The sequence below is a fragment of the Argiope bruennichi genome, chromosome 9 (genome assembly GCF_947563725.1).
Source record: "Argiope bruennichi chromosome 9, qqArgBrue1.1, whole genome shotgun sequence".
Taxonomy (NCBI): domain Eukaryota; kingdom Metazoa; phylum Arthropoda; class Arachnida; order Araneae; family Araneidae; genus Argiope; species Argiope bruennichi.
This window is the reverse complement of record NC_079159.1, coordinates 16,672,038-16,691,312: the sequence shown is the minus strand read 5'-3', so window position 1 is coordinate 16,691,312 and position 19,275 is coordinate 16,672,038. Positions and strand designations below refer to the sequence as shown.

Genomic DNA, 19,275 nt, shown 5'->3' with positions numbered 1-19,275 from the left:
TAATGTTTTTTTCCGGAAAAAGCGCTTCCTGGTGGTCATTTTGGAACTAAAACATTTTTTTCGAAATTCCGTGAGCGCATCTCGTGTATAGTCTCTATACCAAATTTCGTTGCAATCCTTTCTCTCGTTTGCTTTGTATGATGATATTTATAAGTTAAGTTTAATTATAACCACCTTGTATTTCTTTTTTTATTGCTTTTCTTAATGACTGAATCTACTATTTTATTATGTTTATACTAATTTTTTTCTTCCAAAATCCTCACATTTTTGATATTTTCGGGACATTATAGGTCAATTTTTTGATGTAAAGTCTGGCCCCTTACAAAAAAAAAAAAAATGTTTAGTTTGAATCCCTACCTAATGGTGATTAGGTAGGGATTCATAAAGATTTCAGGCGAGACTCATCATATATCTTTTGATTTACATTTCATTTTCAAGTTTTTGATTATTTCTACTTTGAATTATTTTTTAATTTAGTACTCCGATGTCAAATCTTGGATTTTTTAAATATTTCCTTGAAGTAAGAAATTTAAATTTACAAACTGAATTTCTGGTAAGCTGATCATCAAAAGCTGACAATGTAATGAAAATTATTTTAAGGTAGACAGTTGATCTCAAATCTTGAATGCTTCTTTTTTTATCGTTCTGAAGTAAGAAACATTTATTGAACTAAATTTATCCAGGAAAGGAGGCCTTATTTCACTTAGTTTTCGATATGCAGCCAGAGGAATATTTCAGACCAGATCGAGAAGTTGGTGCCATCATCTCGATCCATTCGCCCAACAGCCTTGTGAACCCCTTCTACGATGGCTTCGTTATTAAGCCGGGGAATCTATACACAGTGCACCTAAAAATGGCAAGTACATTTGCTTACATTTAATCACAATCTTTACTTATACGCAGCATCGATGCAGTCTCCAATTTTTCACAAAATTATAGTGTCTGTTTATTTTTAACTTGAATCTGAGATACAATTATAGAATCTAAGAAGTTCAGTTAGTGTAGGACAAAATCCAAGAAATATGTAATTACGCTTCATGATTTCTCCTTAACCAGTTCATTACGTTCTGCGTGTATACGCGTCAATCCAAATCCTCATTTTGATGCGGTCGATATGGAATTTTTAATCTAATAAAAATGAAATCTTATTCGCTTTACTATGATTTTTTCTTAAAATTTATTATGCAACCATTTGTATAAAATTCGATATATATACACATCATCGTGTGATTTTTATTTTGCGCATCCCGTGAGAGACTTACAAAAATAAATTTCGCAATTAACTGGTTAAAATGTGCGGATGATATGCGAAATCTTTCTTCTTTGGCTTTCAAAAGTGGAAGAAAATCAGATGATTAAATAATTTATGGAACAATAAAAGCAGTAGGAATTTTATTTTAAGAATGAAATCTACTCTTAAAACTTATATAAAAAATATTTTTTAATTGTCAAAATTCAAAATAAAATTGTATGACAGTTAGATTAAAATCATCAAAGATAACTTTTAAATTTTAAAATGATGCATGAATATATGATATTATAAATGATTACTTATAATAATAACTGATTAAAATGATTAATCAATTTATCACAGCTGTTAAACAATAAGTTTTTCATTAATTAATTAACAATTCATTAATTTAACAATTCATTAATTTAACAACTAGCCGCCTTTGGCGACCAGCTGATTAGCCAATCTTAATGTTCATTAACATTTTAATAATTAAATATTTTATGCAATTCCTACTTTAATAACTTCTTCATCAAAATGTTTTAAAACTTCAAATTTTAATAGTTATATAATTCACTCATAATATTATGAAGGCCTTAAGTCATAACGTGCTATGTATCTCTCTAAGTTTCTGTTACCTCCCGTAGAATTTATGCTTTAAACTAAAGTGGAAAGGATGAATCTGCAATTAATATAATATTTTTTACTGAAACAAAGCATTTTTTATAATATGATTATTGAAAACAGAATCACTCAGCGTTTAAACTTCATGGGTACTAAAGAATATATATCTTAATTTATGTAATATCTCAAGAGTTTGTCAACAAAATTTTCTCAGATTCATCATGAGCAGATCGATTTATTAACAATGTTTAATTTTAAATGCATCAAACACTAAGAAAATAAACAGAATCGTTTAAAAGAATCGGCCGAAAACAGGTTAAAATAAACTACTTAAAAAACGATATACTTAAAACTTTAAGCATATGCAAAAAACATATAACTAACATAAATACAATTTAATTACAAAAGCACACAACTAAACTTAAAATAATTTAAATCAACTCCGAATCCGTTGAAAATCCGTTGAATCCGTTGTTAACAATCAGAACACAATGCGCATGCGTGAATTTTCAACGCCAGTTACGAAAACGCAAATACGTGAATTTTTCTACGCCAGTTGGGGCAACGCTATGCAGATTAGAAATTTTTAATTTCCTTTATTCTGTGTTATTTTAATTCAAAAGTACTTCAGAATGAATCTGAAAGATCGATTCATTAACAATGTTTAATTTTAAATGCATCAAACATTAAGAAAATAAACAGAATCGTTTGAAATAATCGGCCGAAAAATGTTAGCCCTAGCCTCATTACTGTTGGGGAAAATAAAACTGAAGCCTTACTCATTTGGCGAGGGAGAAAATGAAAAGATTTGGGAAAGTTAGTTTTTAATTAATAATTAAAATTCTAATTAAAATTTCAAAAAAAAAGAGATCCCAGGTGCACATTTCCGACCTCCAAGGTATGCATGTATCAAATTTGGTAGCTGTAGGTCGAACGGTCTGGCCTGTAGAGCGCCAACACACACACATTGAGCTTTATATAAGTATAGATAAATGGTTAATCACAATGGCCGTAACAACACAGTTTTGTGCAATAATATTTTCGAGGATACGCTGAAAAAGGTCAACATCTTAATTGCTTCTTAATTAAAATTTCAAAAACTCTCTACAAAGAATAATTTCCTACTCTTCAAAGTATATCTATAAAATGTTGGTAGCTGTAAGTCAAACAGTGTGTCCTGTAGAACGTCAACACACACATATACACTAACATATACGTTCTGTCTTATTATTAGCACAGGGTGTTTATCCCGGACCCATTTTGATGTTTAATAACTAGTAAAATAATAAAGATATAAACAAACTTATGGCATTTATTGATGGAATAACTCATATATTTTCCTTTTCAGGTTTGAATATTTTTACTTTTGTAAATATCGTCTGCACGTGTGGTTAATTTCAGATAATTTCATTTTCCAGTCTAAATATGTGTACTTTTCTAAATATTGTCTGATTATTAATTGCATTTTTCTCTCTTTTGTTTTTGGCAACTATTGCAATGTTATGTTTACTTTTGATGTTTTTGTTCTATGTAGTACTTTTGTATGTGATGTTTTATTCTAGCGGATATTAAGGAGAATGCATACACCACAAGAGAAAACACAGATTTTATGGTGGTTCATAGAAATGAAATCTATAGTGCAAGCACAGAGAAATTTCAGAAGAATTTACCAAAAAGATCCTCCATCCAAAAACAGCATCTTGTGGTGGAAAAAGAATTTTCTAGAAATTGGAAGTATCGAAGATAAGAAACGTTCCAGACGTCCTTGCACAAGTGATTTTGATGTTGAGAGTGTCAGAGAGACATTTTTACATAATCCTAGAATATCTGTGAGATCAGCGGCAACAGAATTGGATATCCCAATTTCGACGGTGTGCAAGGTTATTAAGAAAAAATTAAGACTGCATGCATACAAAGTTCAAATTGTTCAAGTTTTGGAACCGAACGATAGGCCTAGGAGGATGGCCTTTGCAACAGATATGCTAAGGAGGATAGAAGATGCTGCTGATTTTCTGAAGAGCATAATGTTCTCCGATGAAGCATCCTTTCATGTTTCTGGCATTGTTAATCGCCATAATGTGCGCAATAGGCTCTGTGGATGCCGATATGCTTGTCGCTACCTGGCATGAAATTGACTATCGACTTGATATTCTCCGTACGACGAAGGGGGCACACGTGGAAGTTCATTGACAAGGGTCATGAAACTTTTTGAGTCTGTTTAACCATTTATGTTATTAATTTAAATCTATCTTTATTATTTTATGAGTTATTAAACATCAAAATGGGCCCGGAACTTTATAAACACCCTGTATATTAAATTCTTTTATTTATTTTTTTCTTTATAGAGAAGTTTTTGATGCGATTGATTCTTATATTTGTGGAGTTGTTGAGGAGTTCAATAAAAGTCCGAATTAGTGTAACAGTTATTTGTTCACAGGTTACACTACCCACAGACAATTTACATTCAAAAGTTTGGAATAATATTAAGATACATATGTGCAGTATGTGCCTTCACTAGGTCTGAACTGAGTAAAACCTCCACAAGACTTCAGAGAACGCTGCCTTTGACGTCATCATATTCAGTTATGGTAATATTACAAGAACGGCTACAAATTTTAATTTTGTTTCTCAAAAAAATTTGTGAGCTTTGATTACTCAGTCACTTACACCTAATTGAATCACTATGAATATTTAGAGTAGATAATACAGTATCAGAATACTCGAACATTATAAAAGAATTTGTATCAATAAAATAAATAATGTATCACGACCAAGGCAAATCGACATATTGATGAGTGACGTTTTAAATAGATTTCAGCATACAATTTTTTCCCGTTTTTTACTCCCTTGTTAAAATATTTAACCCTTTAACTGTTGTTTACATGTATTTAGAGGGATTAATTATTTAGAATATTCAAGTAACTTATGCAACAAGAAATTTAAATCATTGTGATTCCTTATTAAATACAAAAATTATCTTTAAATCGTAAAACCGTATAGTTAAAAAATAGTTAAACAATTCTTGAATAGATGATTGGAAAAATTTTGAGCAATAATTTGTAACAATTTTTCTTGCCGTAATAATTGAGCATAAATACTTCTTGAAAAGATTATTGAAAAAAAAAATTTTATTTAGCCAGTGAACTGGCTGTAATGATTCAGCTTCTTCCTGGGGGACCACTGTCACATTCCTTTTTCCCACACTCGATAATTTACATTCCGGGCCATTCTTCATCAACGAAACTCCCACAGTGTTAAGTGCCTCCAGATTGCCAAATGGAAGACCCTCCTTTTAAGTACGGTCATCTGGCCATTTAGTGCTAATCCAGATAAGGAACCACACGTGCGTTTCCCAGGGAAAAAAATCGTGTCTTCGAAAGACGAGAGTGTCAAACACTCCAGAAGTCCAGATGTCCTTCATTTTTCCCATTGTGGAGAGTGGATCATCAATGGACATTTCCCACGGGCGACCAGAGACGATGCAGGTTGTTCTGAACGGTGATTGGGTAACAGGGAGTGGACAGGAAGGGTGGAGTCTGAGAGGAAAATAAAAGGTGAGATTTTTCGGAAGAAGGAGGAGAGAAGCTTCGTGTGAATCGGACTTCTGAGTAAAATTCCACCCGAAGCAAATTCGGTGGATTCCGAGAGCTACCCCTGGAGTAGCCTAAGACGCCAAGAGCCTGTTAGCTGTTCTTGTAAAGTTGTTTCCTTCGAAATTGTTCGAGGAACTATTCTTGTTTAATTTTCGTGTTGTAAATAGCATCATTCATTTAACCTAGATTAGAAAGAGTTGTTTTTATGTAATAAAGCTGTAAATAAAGAATTTGATCATAACGCTACCTGTTATTGGATCGAGACTTTTCATGGCCTAAGAGTAACGCGTCTTCCTGTGATCTAGACATCGAGGGTTCGAGTCCTGGTTCTGGCATGGTTGTTCTCTACCCTGTGTTCTATCTGTGAGATGTGAGAAAGAGCACCCCTCCAACCTGTAAAAAGGTGATGTGAAAGCGAATGTGTGTGTCATCTTCGTATGAAACAGATGTCAGACTTCTGCCCTCGGATGCTCAGAGGTTTTACCCTCAAAAGCTACTGCGTACTCGGCTTAAATCGCTGACAGTTCGTCAGCAGATTTGTAAAGTGCCATAAGTGACAACAACAACAGAAATTTCAGCAATAATTTTTCTTGCAGTTATAATTCAGCCTAAATACATCTTAAATAGACTAGTGGAAAACTCTAGAGCAATAATGTGCAATAATTTTTCTGGCAGTAATAACTGAGCAGTAATTTTTCTTCCAACAGGTGGAAGAAAAGCTTCTTCCTTCCCCGTACGAAACTCAGTGCCAAGACTACAAATCCCAGTGGAGGATGCGAGGGGGGAAGGGACCTCTCAATCAGGAAGTAAGTGAAACATAAGAAGTCCAGTTCATTAGTTGTCAAAACCTAAGCTAAAGTTAAATACATTCGCAGTCCTTTAATTTATCGTCGCAAAAAAAAAAAAAAAAAAAAAAAAAATTCTTCGAAAGATTAAGAAAAGAATGATAAATAAAAAAATGACCTAGAATGTATGACGTTTTATTTTTGTACAAAAAATATACATAATTTGAATAGTGCATATAATTTAGGAAAATTATTTCTTTTAAATTTCTATTATTTATTTTTTAGTTAAGTTTTTAAAAAAAGTTTTTAATGTGCCAAACGGTTACATTATGAATTAAATAATATTCAAGCGGCATAAATCTCATTATAATGATTCTACAATAAAAATAAAAGACCATTTTAGTATATATATATTTGCAATGCAGAAAAAAAAATACTTTGATAGTATTTTTAATGGTAGAACTATTCGTACAACAGTCATCTTTATATTTCCCCAAGTTTCCAGTTTAAATCTAATTCTAGTACTGGTACTATATTGGGCTATACTATATAATATTGGGGTACTATATTGGGTACTATATAGGTACTATATAGCCCTATATTGGGTTTTTCAACAAATGTTTATCAAAACAGATTTAAAAAAAGATTTCTAAATTTTCACTGTTGCACTTCGGAACACTCAAATGAAATTTATAAATGAAAAAAAAAAAAAAGTGTAACCATATGGCTACATGATGTATTAAAGGGTTAAATCCTTGTTTTCATGAATGTTCTAAAAAATTAGAAATTAATTTTTTATTAAAATTCTGTAGATGACAACAAAAATCATAAAGCCTGTGAACAATGACAGAAATGCTTTTGATGAATTAGAATTTTGTATACATTCACGATATATTCGAATCTTTATTAAAAAAATTGCTGGATATCATCCGGTGAATGTGCAATAGTAGAAGTCCAGTACACTGGATAATGGAAAATGAAGCTTTTTTCCACAAATATTCCAGAATAAGTGAAGTACTAATAAGAGGAACATAGTTAAAATACTTATAAAGAATATTTGGTAGTAGAAATTAATGCCACACTCAGACAGAAAATCGAATTTAAATAATAGTAACAGTATTAGCAAAAGCACTAGGTATTTATAGCTCACCAGTGTGCTTTTTGAAGCGAGAGCGATTAACTCGTTTCAGCATCTTGTGTTACTTTTCCGTCAGGGCTTGAGGTCACTTGAAATTCTTCAAAAGAATCTTTAGATCTCGGTTCCTAATCCAGAATGGGACATAAGTATTGCATTTTCTAGAATCTCCACATTTGTCGCTAAATTTAAGAGTCATTGATTTGGCTTCCGCTAAGAATTATGTGTTAGTCTTTCAACCATAAGATAAATATGGCAAGGGAATGATATAAGCTTCATAACAATATATAAGAATTTTCTTTTTTATAAATTGTGGTTTAATTTCTTTATCGCTTGTTTTTCAGAGAATTACGGTTTTACAATTTTTCTTCTCAGATCGAGATTCTTGATTTAAAAACAATATTTTTTGTATTATAGTAGAATCCTAAATATATGGCTTTGTAAAAAATGATTTTATAAAAAATTACATTTTGTGTTATCATTTTTAATAAATTTCATAGTTATTTATTATATAATAAACATCATGAAATCTTGTAATCCATTTTATTGAGAAAAAAAATCCCTGATAAACGTATCTCGCCATATATGGCAATCCAAATTTCTTTGAAAGCAGAAATCAGTTCAAAATGAAATTCGGAAAATCATGAGATTTGCTTAGAATGTGTTTTTATTCAGCTCAAAATTTAAAGAAAAAATTCAGATTAAATCTATATAAAACATTTAAAAAACACCAATTTAATTTTTAAATATATATATATATATATATATATATATATATATATATATATATATATATATATATATATATATATATATATATATTTATAAAGATTTTCGAATCCTGTCGGCTAAATAATATGTAACATATTTTGGTTTAAGTAAAATGCAGGTTGAACAAGCAGTGAAGAGACTTTGTATCTTTTTTTTTTTTCGTTTTAATATTCATTTCGGGAAAGCATAATTATTAACAAAAAGACGCAGCTCGGCACAAACACAGAAGTAGGAAAGGAACGAAAATAGGTCGAACCAATGATCACTAGCCTTATATAACCTAGGATTTCTGGCCACGTGCCAATGTGGTGACCTTTGACACCTTTTCAAGGGCTCAGAAGATATCACTTTCATTTGATACGTAGTACTGATGGCGTATTATTTTTACAAAGGAATTAATTAAACCGAAAGTGGAATTGGATCACGAAATAAGAGAATTTCTTAATTTGGGCTAAATTAAGATAAAGCTTTGAAAATTAATTTGGTTTAAATTACGAGTTTAAAATATCATTACATATATAAATCAAATTTATCGTAAAATTATAGAATAATTAAATATCCAAATTATATACATCTAAATTCTCATAATTCTAGTAAAAAATCTGCATTAAGTCTTGTTAGAGTCCACCGTCCTCTTTTACAGAATAGAAGGATTAAATTGAATCACCAACTACATTTAAAAAGAAAAAAGAAGAATCTGCAGAATACATTTTCGTTGCATTGTTTATTACAATCTGCTTATTTTTCAGATGTGCGTTGCAGAATGCGCTTATAATAAATCCATAGAGCAGTGCAACTGCGTAGTTCCCGGTATCATATATCATCACGATGACAGAATTTGTGACAACGGTAAGATAATCATATTACATCATTTTTGATACGTGACTTAATTTTGATTTTAAATCTATAACACTGATTCCATATTGTCATTGAAAGATTGATTATGTGATTCTGTGTATTCTTTTCCTATTATTGATAGAAATATCTTATTAGATAGTGATGTCGTCATGCATTAATATTCAATTAAATAAAATTTCTATTCATATGTTTATTTCACAAATGAACCTGCCAACAATGGAATTTTGAGAATTAAAATGTTTAATAATTGTTTGTGAGTTTTGTTGAACTAATTTTTTCTTTCCTGTATGCGAAGTATAGTTAAAATATCGCTATCGTCGAAAGAATCGAATTCAAGGTTTGGACGAATGTTCACGGTTTAAACCTTTTCGAGTTCGAAAAACACATTTATGGCATTATGTTTGTCTATTTGTCTGTGAAAATGATAATTCAAAAATACTTTGAGCTAGACAGGTGGAATTTGTCACATGCATTTAACAACAAATTTGCAGATTTCTATCAAATTTTGAACGAAATCTATTCACAGAAAACCTTTTTAATCCATATATACGTTAAAGCGATTACTACAAAATGAAGAGAACAAGACGGATAAGATTTGGTACATATTTTGTTGACTTCCAAAATTTAAATTCCTTACAATTTTGGAATGAAATCCATCAAAGTTTAACCATCTGTTTATCTGTACTTTCAAATGAATATAAATGCAATAACTGAACAGCATAATGACTTCTATATATGGAATTCAGTATTTGTAATTTTGACTTTATTCGGGCGGGGGGGGGGGAACATATCTAAAACACAAATTTGATTTTCAGGTACTATAAAACAGCGTGTCAGGGATTCATCGCCAAGGATCACACGTTAGATTCAGTAAATTTCTAGATTCACAACAAAGATCCGTATTTCGTAACTATTTTTCAAGAATGCCATATAAGACATTCATGATTTCACCCAAGGTTCACAATTTTATGAGGGAGAGGTGGGAGGGGAATTACAACTTTATTAGAAAATATGCTATAAGAAAATATGGAAAGGCCATTCTAGCAGGTTCTCAAAGTGCAGTATCATAGCATGTGAAAAAATAAACAATACCAAAAACAACACTAGAAATAGCATTTTCTTTTACCGAAAGTTTTCTAGAATGAACACGTAGTTTAATTTTTCTAATATGGTAAAAGGCATACTATCTGTAAATCGCGACATGCATTATGTAAGAATTATTCAAGACGCTCTTTAAGGTAAGCATTTGAATCTAAAGTTATCAAATGAGGCACATAGCTATGTGTAAATCAAAGATGTGCATAAGCAAAAATCGTTTAAGAGTTCGACAGGCAGACAGTTGAATCCAGAAATATCAAATGAGGCATATAGCTACTTTATGGGTTTTTGGTACTCAATAAGGGGAAACAAATAAATGTGAGTGTGTTTGTTTTTATTTTTTCTGTCTTTTGAAATAAACCAAAATTATTTTCTTAGTAAAATTAGACAGAGAAATGATAAGTTGAGGTCGAGTTTTTGTTTTGGTTTCGTCTGGGAGAAATGAAATCTACCTTCACTTTCCTGCTGACCGACAGGAAATTTTTTGTTGTTCGGTTGTTGAAATTGAATAGTCGGCGAAGTATGTGCTCAAAATAGCAAAGTTAGCTCATGAATATGAATATATCGAAAAATACCTTTTTGAATATAATATTTGATGCTAGACTGTAATGGTCTTTAATTTTTTGATTGACATTTCCGGTAATGGATACAAGAAAAAAAAATATTAGATTTAGTGACTCGTGAAAAAAAAACTGCATAAATGTTTTTATTTATGTAGATTTGCTCGGTATAACAGAAAAGATGAGAAAGAACCCATAATGACACTGGAATTATATATGAAAATGGCAACGAAGAATTTTTTTCTAGTAAACAGACGATTTTGTTATTAATGATACTAACATATATCAAAACTACAAAATGAAACCTCCAAATGGAGTGGTCTATCCAAAATGAAACCACCAAATGAATTACAAATGGAGTGGTCTATCCAAAATTTACTCTTATACCCCTTAATAATTTGTGGGCTAAATCCTAGGGACGGGTACCGCCAAATTTGGCGCCAAACTTTAAAGATAAAATCTCCAGCGTCTCTTGAAAATATTCATAATATTGAGAAATAAAATTCTGAAGATTACAGTGTCTGCGGGGCTTGGCGAAAAAATTTGGAGGAAAATTGCCAAATGGTACCTGTCTCTAGAACTGTACCAATTTGTGAATTACTAATCGCATGCTATTGTCGAACAATAGTCACAAAAGAACTTATTAGCGTGCTATCTTTGGCAATGAATCGCTGAGATGCAGTTTGAACAAAAGCACAAGGACATCGAATGCGCATCCCGTTGTCTTTTTCCCAACAGAATGAAATAAAAATTGAACACAGAACTGCAATTATGATAAAAAAAAATTATGTATTAAATTTCAATGATTGCGTTTTTGACTTATCCATTTTATGAAAGCTTATTTATCCAGCTTATGAAAGTAAAGACCGACAGACAACCAATCTCTGGATGGATTTGGTTCCGAATTTGACAGATATCTACATTTTAGGAGTTGAAATCTGTGTGCCGAATGTCATGAATCTAACTCTCTTCGTTTTGTAGTTATTGTGTTGACTAATATTTGAACAGCCGGACGCACAGTCTTCCTTTAACCCTTTCTAGGGCCGTGGGAAGTATGCTTCCCACCGAATTTATAAATCCTTGTATGAAATTATGTAGGTTGGCATAAGTTTTGACACATTTTTTTAGAAAGACAGAAACTTAGATGCTTCAGTTCTTTATCTTACACAAAATGATGTGTCTTGATTTGTTACTTAATTATTAATTAACCAAATTAATTAATTAATCAAATTAAATTTATCTAATAAGCTAAATGAATCCCTTTTCTTATTCTAATTTCAAGCCTAAAAATATTTTAACATAATATGACTAGAAAAAAAATGGCCCTTTAAAGGGTTAAATGAATTTTCAAATTGGATAGTAAAAAGAATTCAAAATCCCATTAATACACAACTTGGACTGTTCAAATGCTACATTCAATACACAATTCAATAAAGTTCACTTCAATCTGCGACTAAATAGCTTTCAGAGCGGACTTTGGCAATACACATTAGCATCCTTTGACTTTTTTATCAATAAATTTCTTTCAATATTTCTGTTCGGTTTCCTTTAATACCTGTGATGTTTTAGATTTTCTTTTAATTTAAATTTTAATTAAGAATGTGTTTATCGTATGCCGTCACAAGTCGTTATAAAATACAATCGTTTATTAGCCTTATATATCTCCATAGATTTCGTATTGATAAAGAAAAAGGATTGATAACAAAAATAACATACGGGACATAATAAACAAAAATGTAATGATGCTAAAAGAGACATATTTGTTGCTTCATTTTAAATACCTTCGCAAAAAATACATATTAATCATACAAATGAAACTTTTTTTTTATTTTTGTTTTTGTTTCCTTTTATTTGCTTAAATTTATAAATTTATAACTTACGGAGACCAGCTCCTCATTAGCCATATTAATATTATTAAATCAGTATTGTTAACCATCTTTGACGAACACTTACTGAAAGAACTATTTTAGATTACACTTGCATGATAAAAGAAGGACATTCTGATTGATTGGCTAGGCACGCAAAACGGCGAATAAAATTGGCGAAATCCATCGTGTTGTTAAGGTTGGGGAATGTGCGAAAGTTATATTTTGTGATATCTCTCCAAATTGGGGACCGGTGAATTGCAGGCTACCATTAATGATACATCCAGATATCATAAACTTTCAAACGAAATAAAAGTTGGAAAAATTGGTGTAGTGATTGCAATTCTATCATAGTTTTTTTCCAATACGTAATGTGGTATTTTTCAAATTGTAATTTGTAAAGTAATAAAATAATAAATATATTTTTTAATTTCTTTGGGAAAGAAGGGTGGTTGGAGACAGGCAACCAATGATGACTTATCTAGAATCTATAAGATTTCAAGTGAAATAAAATATGGCGAAATTTGAGCTATGATTAGAGATGGAGAATTGTTTCTTTTCTTTTGTATCATTTAAATATATTGATTAATTTATTTTTATTTCGTTTTTATTTATTTGTTCTAAAACTTTTTCCAGATTCTTTTGAAAAGAAATTTTTTTTTCTATTTCCATGTATCTAGTTTTTATCTGAAAGCATTTTACACAACACAAATCAGAACCTAAACTTTGTAAAATTTAAATAAGAAATTTGAATCTTAATTTTTATAATATTTTGTGATTTCACTTTTTCCTTCAGATAAACTCGATGAATGCTTCCATTTTAATTTGAGTGAATGTTATAAAATATGCCAACAGCCTTGCGAGTAAGTACTGCAATAAATTTTTAAAAATATTTTTAAAAACTAATTAGTTTTAACATTTAAGGGTTATTTAGTATTTAAATTATTATTTGAATTCTATAAATTAAACTAGTTTAAAAATATCAATGACAAATAATTTGTCCTCCATTATGTTTTCTACAAACAATGAAGTACAAATTTAAGGGCTAATTGAAAGCAGCCTACTGAAGGTTGAAAGGAATATGATCTCATCTTTATGATATTAGTAGTTTATCCAAGTTTGGCTTCATGATTTGATTTATGAAATTATTGTCCTTGTTTTTGCTCGAAACGTAGTTGCTGAGATCTACTCTATCCTCAGAATTCTATATGATACTTACTCCATAAATCATAATTAATGAAATATTCAAAATATGACTCTAGTTTCTACACGTTTCTTCGATGTCACTTCGCGGTTCCACTTTCAGATTCAAGCTGGTCATTCATTCATGAAGGATCTTCCTTTTAATGTCACCTATAATGACGTCAGTGACAGCAGAGCAGCTAAAAATATAGTGGCCAGGCAATAACACTTTACATTTCTGTTTGGAAACTATGTAAGACTTATTTGGGACTCTCACCTATTAATTCAAAATAATGATCAAATTTTAACGATTAACTGTCATATCATTTTCCAAATTTGAACAGGACTCCAAAGTGCAGAGTTACTCAATAAGTCCAAAAACTTTGAACAGCAATTCAGTATTTCGAGTCAAATGAAAATACTGATTGTGAATACAGGTATATTAATGAACATTCCTAATGATATGTTGTGTTCGACAATAGAGAATGTCGTAATCACCGTGAGATCAACCAGAGAGGTGTATTCATACTATAAGAAAATGTCGCCCTAGTGGATTTCCCACTAGGCAGCTGTCTAGGGCCTTTCGGTACTATGTACTTGACAAAATATTAATATTATTTTATTATCTCATAATTCAAACAATTTGTATGTATTGCTCAAGAAGAAGTATTAAAAGAATATTATTAGTTTGTCGCCAAATAAATCAATTCGTACAATGTACAAATTCTCTAAATATTGATAGCATGATAATATTAATATTTTGTCAAGTACAATTAGTCAGGTTCCTGTATGTCTAATTACATTTATTTTGTTATTATTGCATTTAAAAAAACACCGAATGTCTTGTTAGATAGCATTATATATAAACCGCGCAAACGTGAGTTATTATAAATAAATAATCTATACATAGTATAAAATGAAGTCTTCTAAAAGCGTCTGTATGTTTGAAAGAGACAAACTCGAGAAATATTTAACTGATATTGGAGATATTTGTACAGTTTTGTAGGACATTTATTGGGGAATATTTTAGTATATTCGAGATATATCAAAATAAAAAGAAGGATTTTTATAATTGGGATTTTAATTATTTTCCTACTACGATTCGCGCATGCGCAATACAGTATTATTTGTACTTTGCACTTATCCGCGCATGTGCGAAAACCCAAACTGCGAATGCGTAAATAGCAAGAGCTGCACATGCGATACATTTCTTTATTTACGTCTGATTTTAAATTCAAATTTTGCGATTCAAAACTCATTATGTCCCCCAAAAAATAAAGAAATCCAACCGTGGCCGGAGCACATTAAATGCCAAAACACTTCGTTTGTTGCGCTATAATGAAAACGCAAAGGAAAGAAATATTCTGTTAGCGAATATCAGAGAAAGAATGTCCCCACTTTGGTAAGTTCAAAGCTAATTTTTCCTCTTGGATGTTATGCCACGAGCAACGCTGTGCGGGTACTGCTAGTGCCATATATATATTTGCACAAAGTTATTCAAATAAAGAGGAACTTGATATAAATAATTTTCATGCTGATTTAGTTGAAGGCCCGCTATGATGTGGAACTAAATTGGCCAATTCATCAAATAGAGAGAGACATCATAAAGTGCACTGCTTAAAGCCGTAGCGCGCTTGCATCCGCCATTGGTTCTTGGCAAAGAAAAGTATTATTTGAATAAAATATTATTTTGCTTAAATTTCATCTTTCCTTTCAACTTTGTAGATTCATATTTTGCATCTCTTGAAGAAAGTGAATTTTCGGAAAACAACGCTATGATGTACTTAATTTTTTTTTATCTATTCAACTACCTATTTATTGTAAATTTGCAATATAAGTAACAATGCCGTGAACTTGCGGTTTAAAGTTTTATTAGCAGTTTGAGATATCGACACTACCGTTCCACCAATCACCAACTTTTCGAATTATCTTTTGAATGAAATCTTTTTACCTTTGGCCAAATCAATCTCCGTTCAAATATCTCTATTAGCACTAAATGCCCAACAATGTCTTCATTATAATGTATGACATTCAGAAAATCGAACAATATCATGGAGATATCTTACAATGCCTTGTGCTAATAAGGATGGTGGTTTTGTCTCTGAAACTGTCAGTCAAAATAAATAATTGAAAAGCTTTGAGGGTGCAATCAGAGCTTATAATGATGAATGTTATATGTTGCACAGTCAAAACCCATTTTGTCAAGATACATCGTTAGATAATTATTAATTTATTAACGATGCTATTGATTTTTTCAGATTCACTGATTTTGAATATGATGTGCAAGAAAGGAAATTGGAAGTTAAAAAAGTAAGTAATTATGAATACCTTAGTTTTCTTAAATAAAAGATCGTTTCTATTGACTATTAAGACGGCGCAATTGATTTCTTTATTTTAGTGTTTTCTTACTTAAGGCGACACGATACCTCAAAATTTTCTCTTTAAATTTTAATGTTTAAAATTATATTTTACTTTTATTTTATGCAAAGTAGTACTCTATAATTATTTAGTATTTTTTTTTAAATTTAATTTTTTTTTTAATTTTGAACTTTTTTTAAAACCCTAAGGCTTTTTGAAATATGAAGATTTTACTAACAAATTTTTTTCTAGGTAGCTATTAAAATACTACAGAGAACTTAGTATGGATTTGCTCCTGCCAACAGTATTTAATTTTTTATAATTTTTTTATTGTAAAAAACACAAAAAAATCTGAAAAATTCAGGAATTCTGACTTTGGACCTTTTTTAAAAAAATTACTACCCACCTTAAAGCCAATTCCATACTAAATTTAATAAAACATATATTCTGAGCATTCATAAAAAATTTCACACCTCTACATCCATTTTTAAGAAAGCCTTAGCTTTAAAAATGTGGTATATAAGCAAAAAAAAGATCATGGAGAAAAATGCATTCAAAGTTTTGATTAATCTAAATCATAATATAAAATCTATGCAATTTGCCTGCAACTTTTACAAAATGTGATTCAAGTTATTCTAAATTGTTTAAAGTTAAAAAATGCAAAAATTTATGGAAACAAAATATTATATTTGTATATTGAAGATATATAAAGAAAAAGAAAGATTAAAACTTCACAAATCTTATCATAACACCTATAAAAAATTAATACGCATATCAAAATTGATTAAATATATATTTCTACTGTTCTGTAGTTCTACTCTGGTATTCTGTTTGATCGTACTTTTGATCGTTTGATAGTCACTTTTGAGCATTTACTCCAAGTGACACTGTGGGAAGTCTCATTAAAGTTTTGTGTCATGCACCAAATACATCGCTCTAATAAATTGGCATTACTTTTACCAAATGAGCTTCTTTTATAGGTGTTTGAATTTGAAAAGTTGGCGTGGCAACATTGTTTACTCTCCTGTCATGCATCAAAAATTCTTCAAGAACTTAATAAAAAATAAAGCTACGGCTCTAAAATTTTGCAGGCACATTTAGAAAGATTCAATTTATCATATGAGCCAATAAAAAATTTCGATGTTTTAATGATTTTTCGAGTACCTTGTCGCCTTAACAAATAATATGGATTTTGTGACTCCTCCGTTTATCTACCTGTGAAATGCATTGCAAAATTCAAAAGCGGTGTTTTTCCATCAAATCATTGACATTGTATTCTGTTGTTCTTTATTCTACAGTACTGTTCTGAATCACATAAATCAGTCTCGAATCTAAATTTCTAATAATTGTAGTTTGAATGAGGGTACGAAAACTTCATTTTGAATTTTCATAGATTGATATGGCATCACTGCCTCTTTTATCGTCGGTCCTTCTTGAGCGGAAAAAATTTAGAACATCAGCCTATGTACGTACTTTTTTTAAAATGGAAATTTCTTTAAAATATTGTGTATCGATATACATATACATACAGAGTACACTTTCACAGTTAAGACAGTTGGAGGCAAAACCGGGATATCAAATACGCAAAGTAGATAAGTACCCAGTCCCGTAACTTACGGTATCCCAGAAGCGAGACTTTTTTACTTTATCCGAAATATAGAGGAAGTATTGTACTCGTTAAAAGATCAGAACTTGAGATTTTGACGAGTCTCTACGTTTCAGATCGTCAAAGAATCTCAAAAATACTTTTTTGGAATATGTTTGTCGTCCGTCTGTCACAAAAATAACTCAAAAACGCTTTATTCTAAACGGATTAAATTTGGTATACGGTCTTTACATCAAATATGTAGGTTTCTATCAAATTTTGAGCAAACTCTATACAATAAAAGTCTGTATGTCTAGTTGTGCGAATATAAGGTAATAGGACAAATACAAAACGAAAAGATCTAAATTCGGTACACAGATTTAGCATTTATGCTGTAGACATCTATCAAATTTTAAGCAAAATCCAAGGAACAGTTGAATGTCTATCAGTCTATCCTTTCACAAACATGTAATCACGATAGCTAAAAAACGCAATGATTTAAATATATCAAATTTGGTATGTGATTTAGTGATTACAAGTGTATAGTTCTGTGTCGAATTTTGGTTTCAATCACCAATTTAAATTACAAATTCAGTTTTCGTATATTATTACCCATACCAGGGATTAATCGCCAAATAACTCGCCAAGGAACACACGATAGAATCAGTAAGAGTGTTAAATTCACGCCAGAGGTTAATACTTTGTAACTATTTTAAGCCAATTCCATGGAAGGTGTTCTCTGGAATAATACCTTTATTAGAAAATATGCGAGAGGGTTTGGGGGAGACTTTCTCTACAGGTTCTTTATATTTCCGGAATCATTTAATTTTGTGCTTTTAATTGATTTACAAGAACCGTGTATTTAAACTAGTAAATGACATTACAAGTAAAATAAAATGACATTTAGATTTCAGAACATTATTTTTAGATAATATTTTTTCATTTTATTAAATTCATTTGCAGAATTTGTTTATTTCAGTGGGTTTACTAATTCACAAGTCAGCAGTTGTTATAAACTTTGTATTAAAACATTTAGATTATTCTAAAAAAGTTGTTTTCAATTTGTTTACCAATTTACTTAAATTTACACTCGAAATATCGAAACTATTGTCTTGAATGTCACCTTGAATCAAATGTTCAGTTTGGCGTAATATTGAGCGTAATATTCATTACTTATATAGAAAAATCAATAAAAAATTCTGCTTTTAGAATTTAAAAATAGGAAGGACGGGGCGAAACTTGTCATGCCACTAAGCTCCTCTTTACCTGTCCCTTTTTGGTGATAGCTTTTAATTATTTTTTCCCTTTTAATTCCGAAGCCAGTTATTCTACTGTGCACTCATCCGAATTTCATCTAATATCCTATTCATTAAAACGTACCAACACTTTTTACTTAATTTTTGAGTATAATGTATATTTGGTACATATAGGATGTCTCAAATACCTTGACCGCGGCTTTTATTAGTTAAATATTGATCATAGACATATACTGTAAATCACAAAGTTGCGTAAAAAATGGTGCAAAATGTTATGAAATCGATTAAAATTTTCAGGGGATTAAACTTTAAAAAATATATAATTTAAATTTTTATATGGACCCAGTACAAAAAATTCCCAGTGAGTAAAATGT

The 19,275-nt window shown here is 30.5% G+C and overlaps 1 protein-coding gene across 2 annotated transcripts in view; it reads left to right on the top strand.

Moving 5' to 3' along the window:
* LOC129983588 (acid-sensing ion channel 5-like) overlaps nt 1-19,275 on the top strand; it is a 62,821-nt gene that overhangs the window by 36,669 nt on the left and 6,877 nt on the right. For both annotated transcript variants that reach the window (XM_056093117.1, XM_056093118.1), the window contains exons 6-10: nt 684-856; nt 6,156-6,254; nt 8,889-8,988; nt 13,317-13,383; nt 15,961-16,012. In XM_056093117.1, coding sequence (XP_055949092.1) covers nt 684-856; nt 6,156-6,254; nt 8,889-8,988; nt 13,317-13,383; nt 15,961-16,012 — 491 coding nt within the window. The remainder of the gene's footprint in view (nt 1-683; nt 857-6,155; nt 6,255-8,888; nt 8,989-13,316; nt 13,384-15,960; nt 16,013-19,275) is intronic.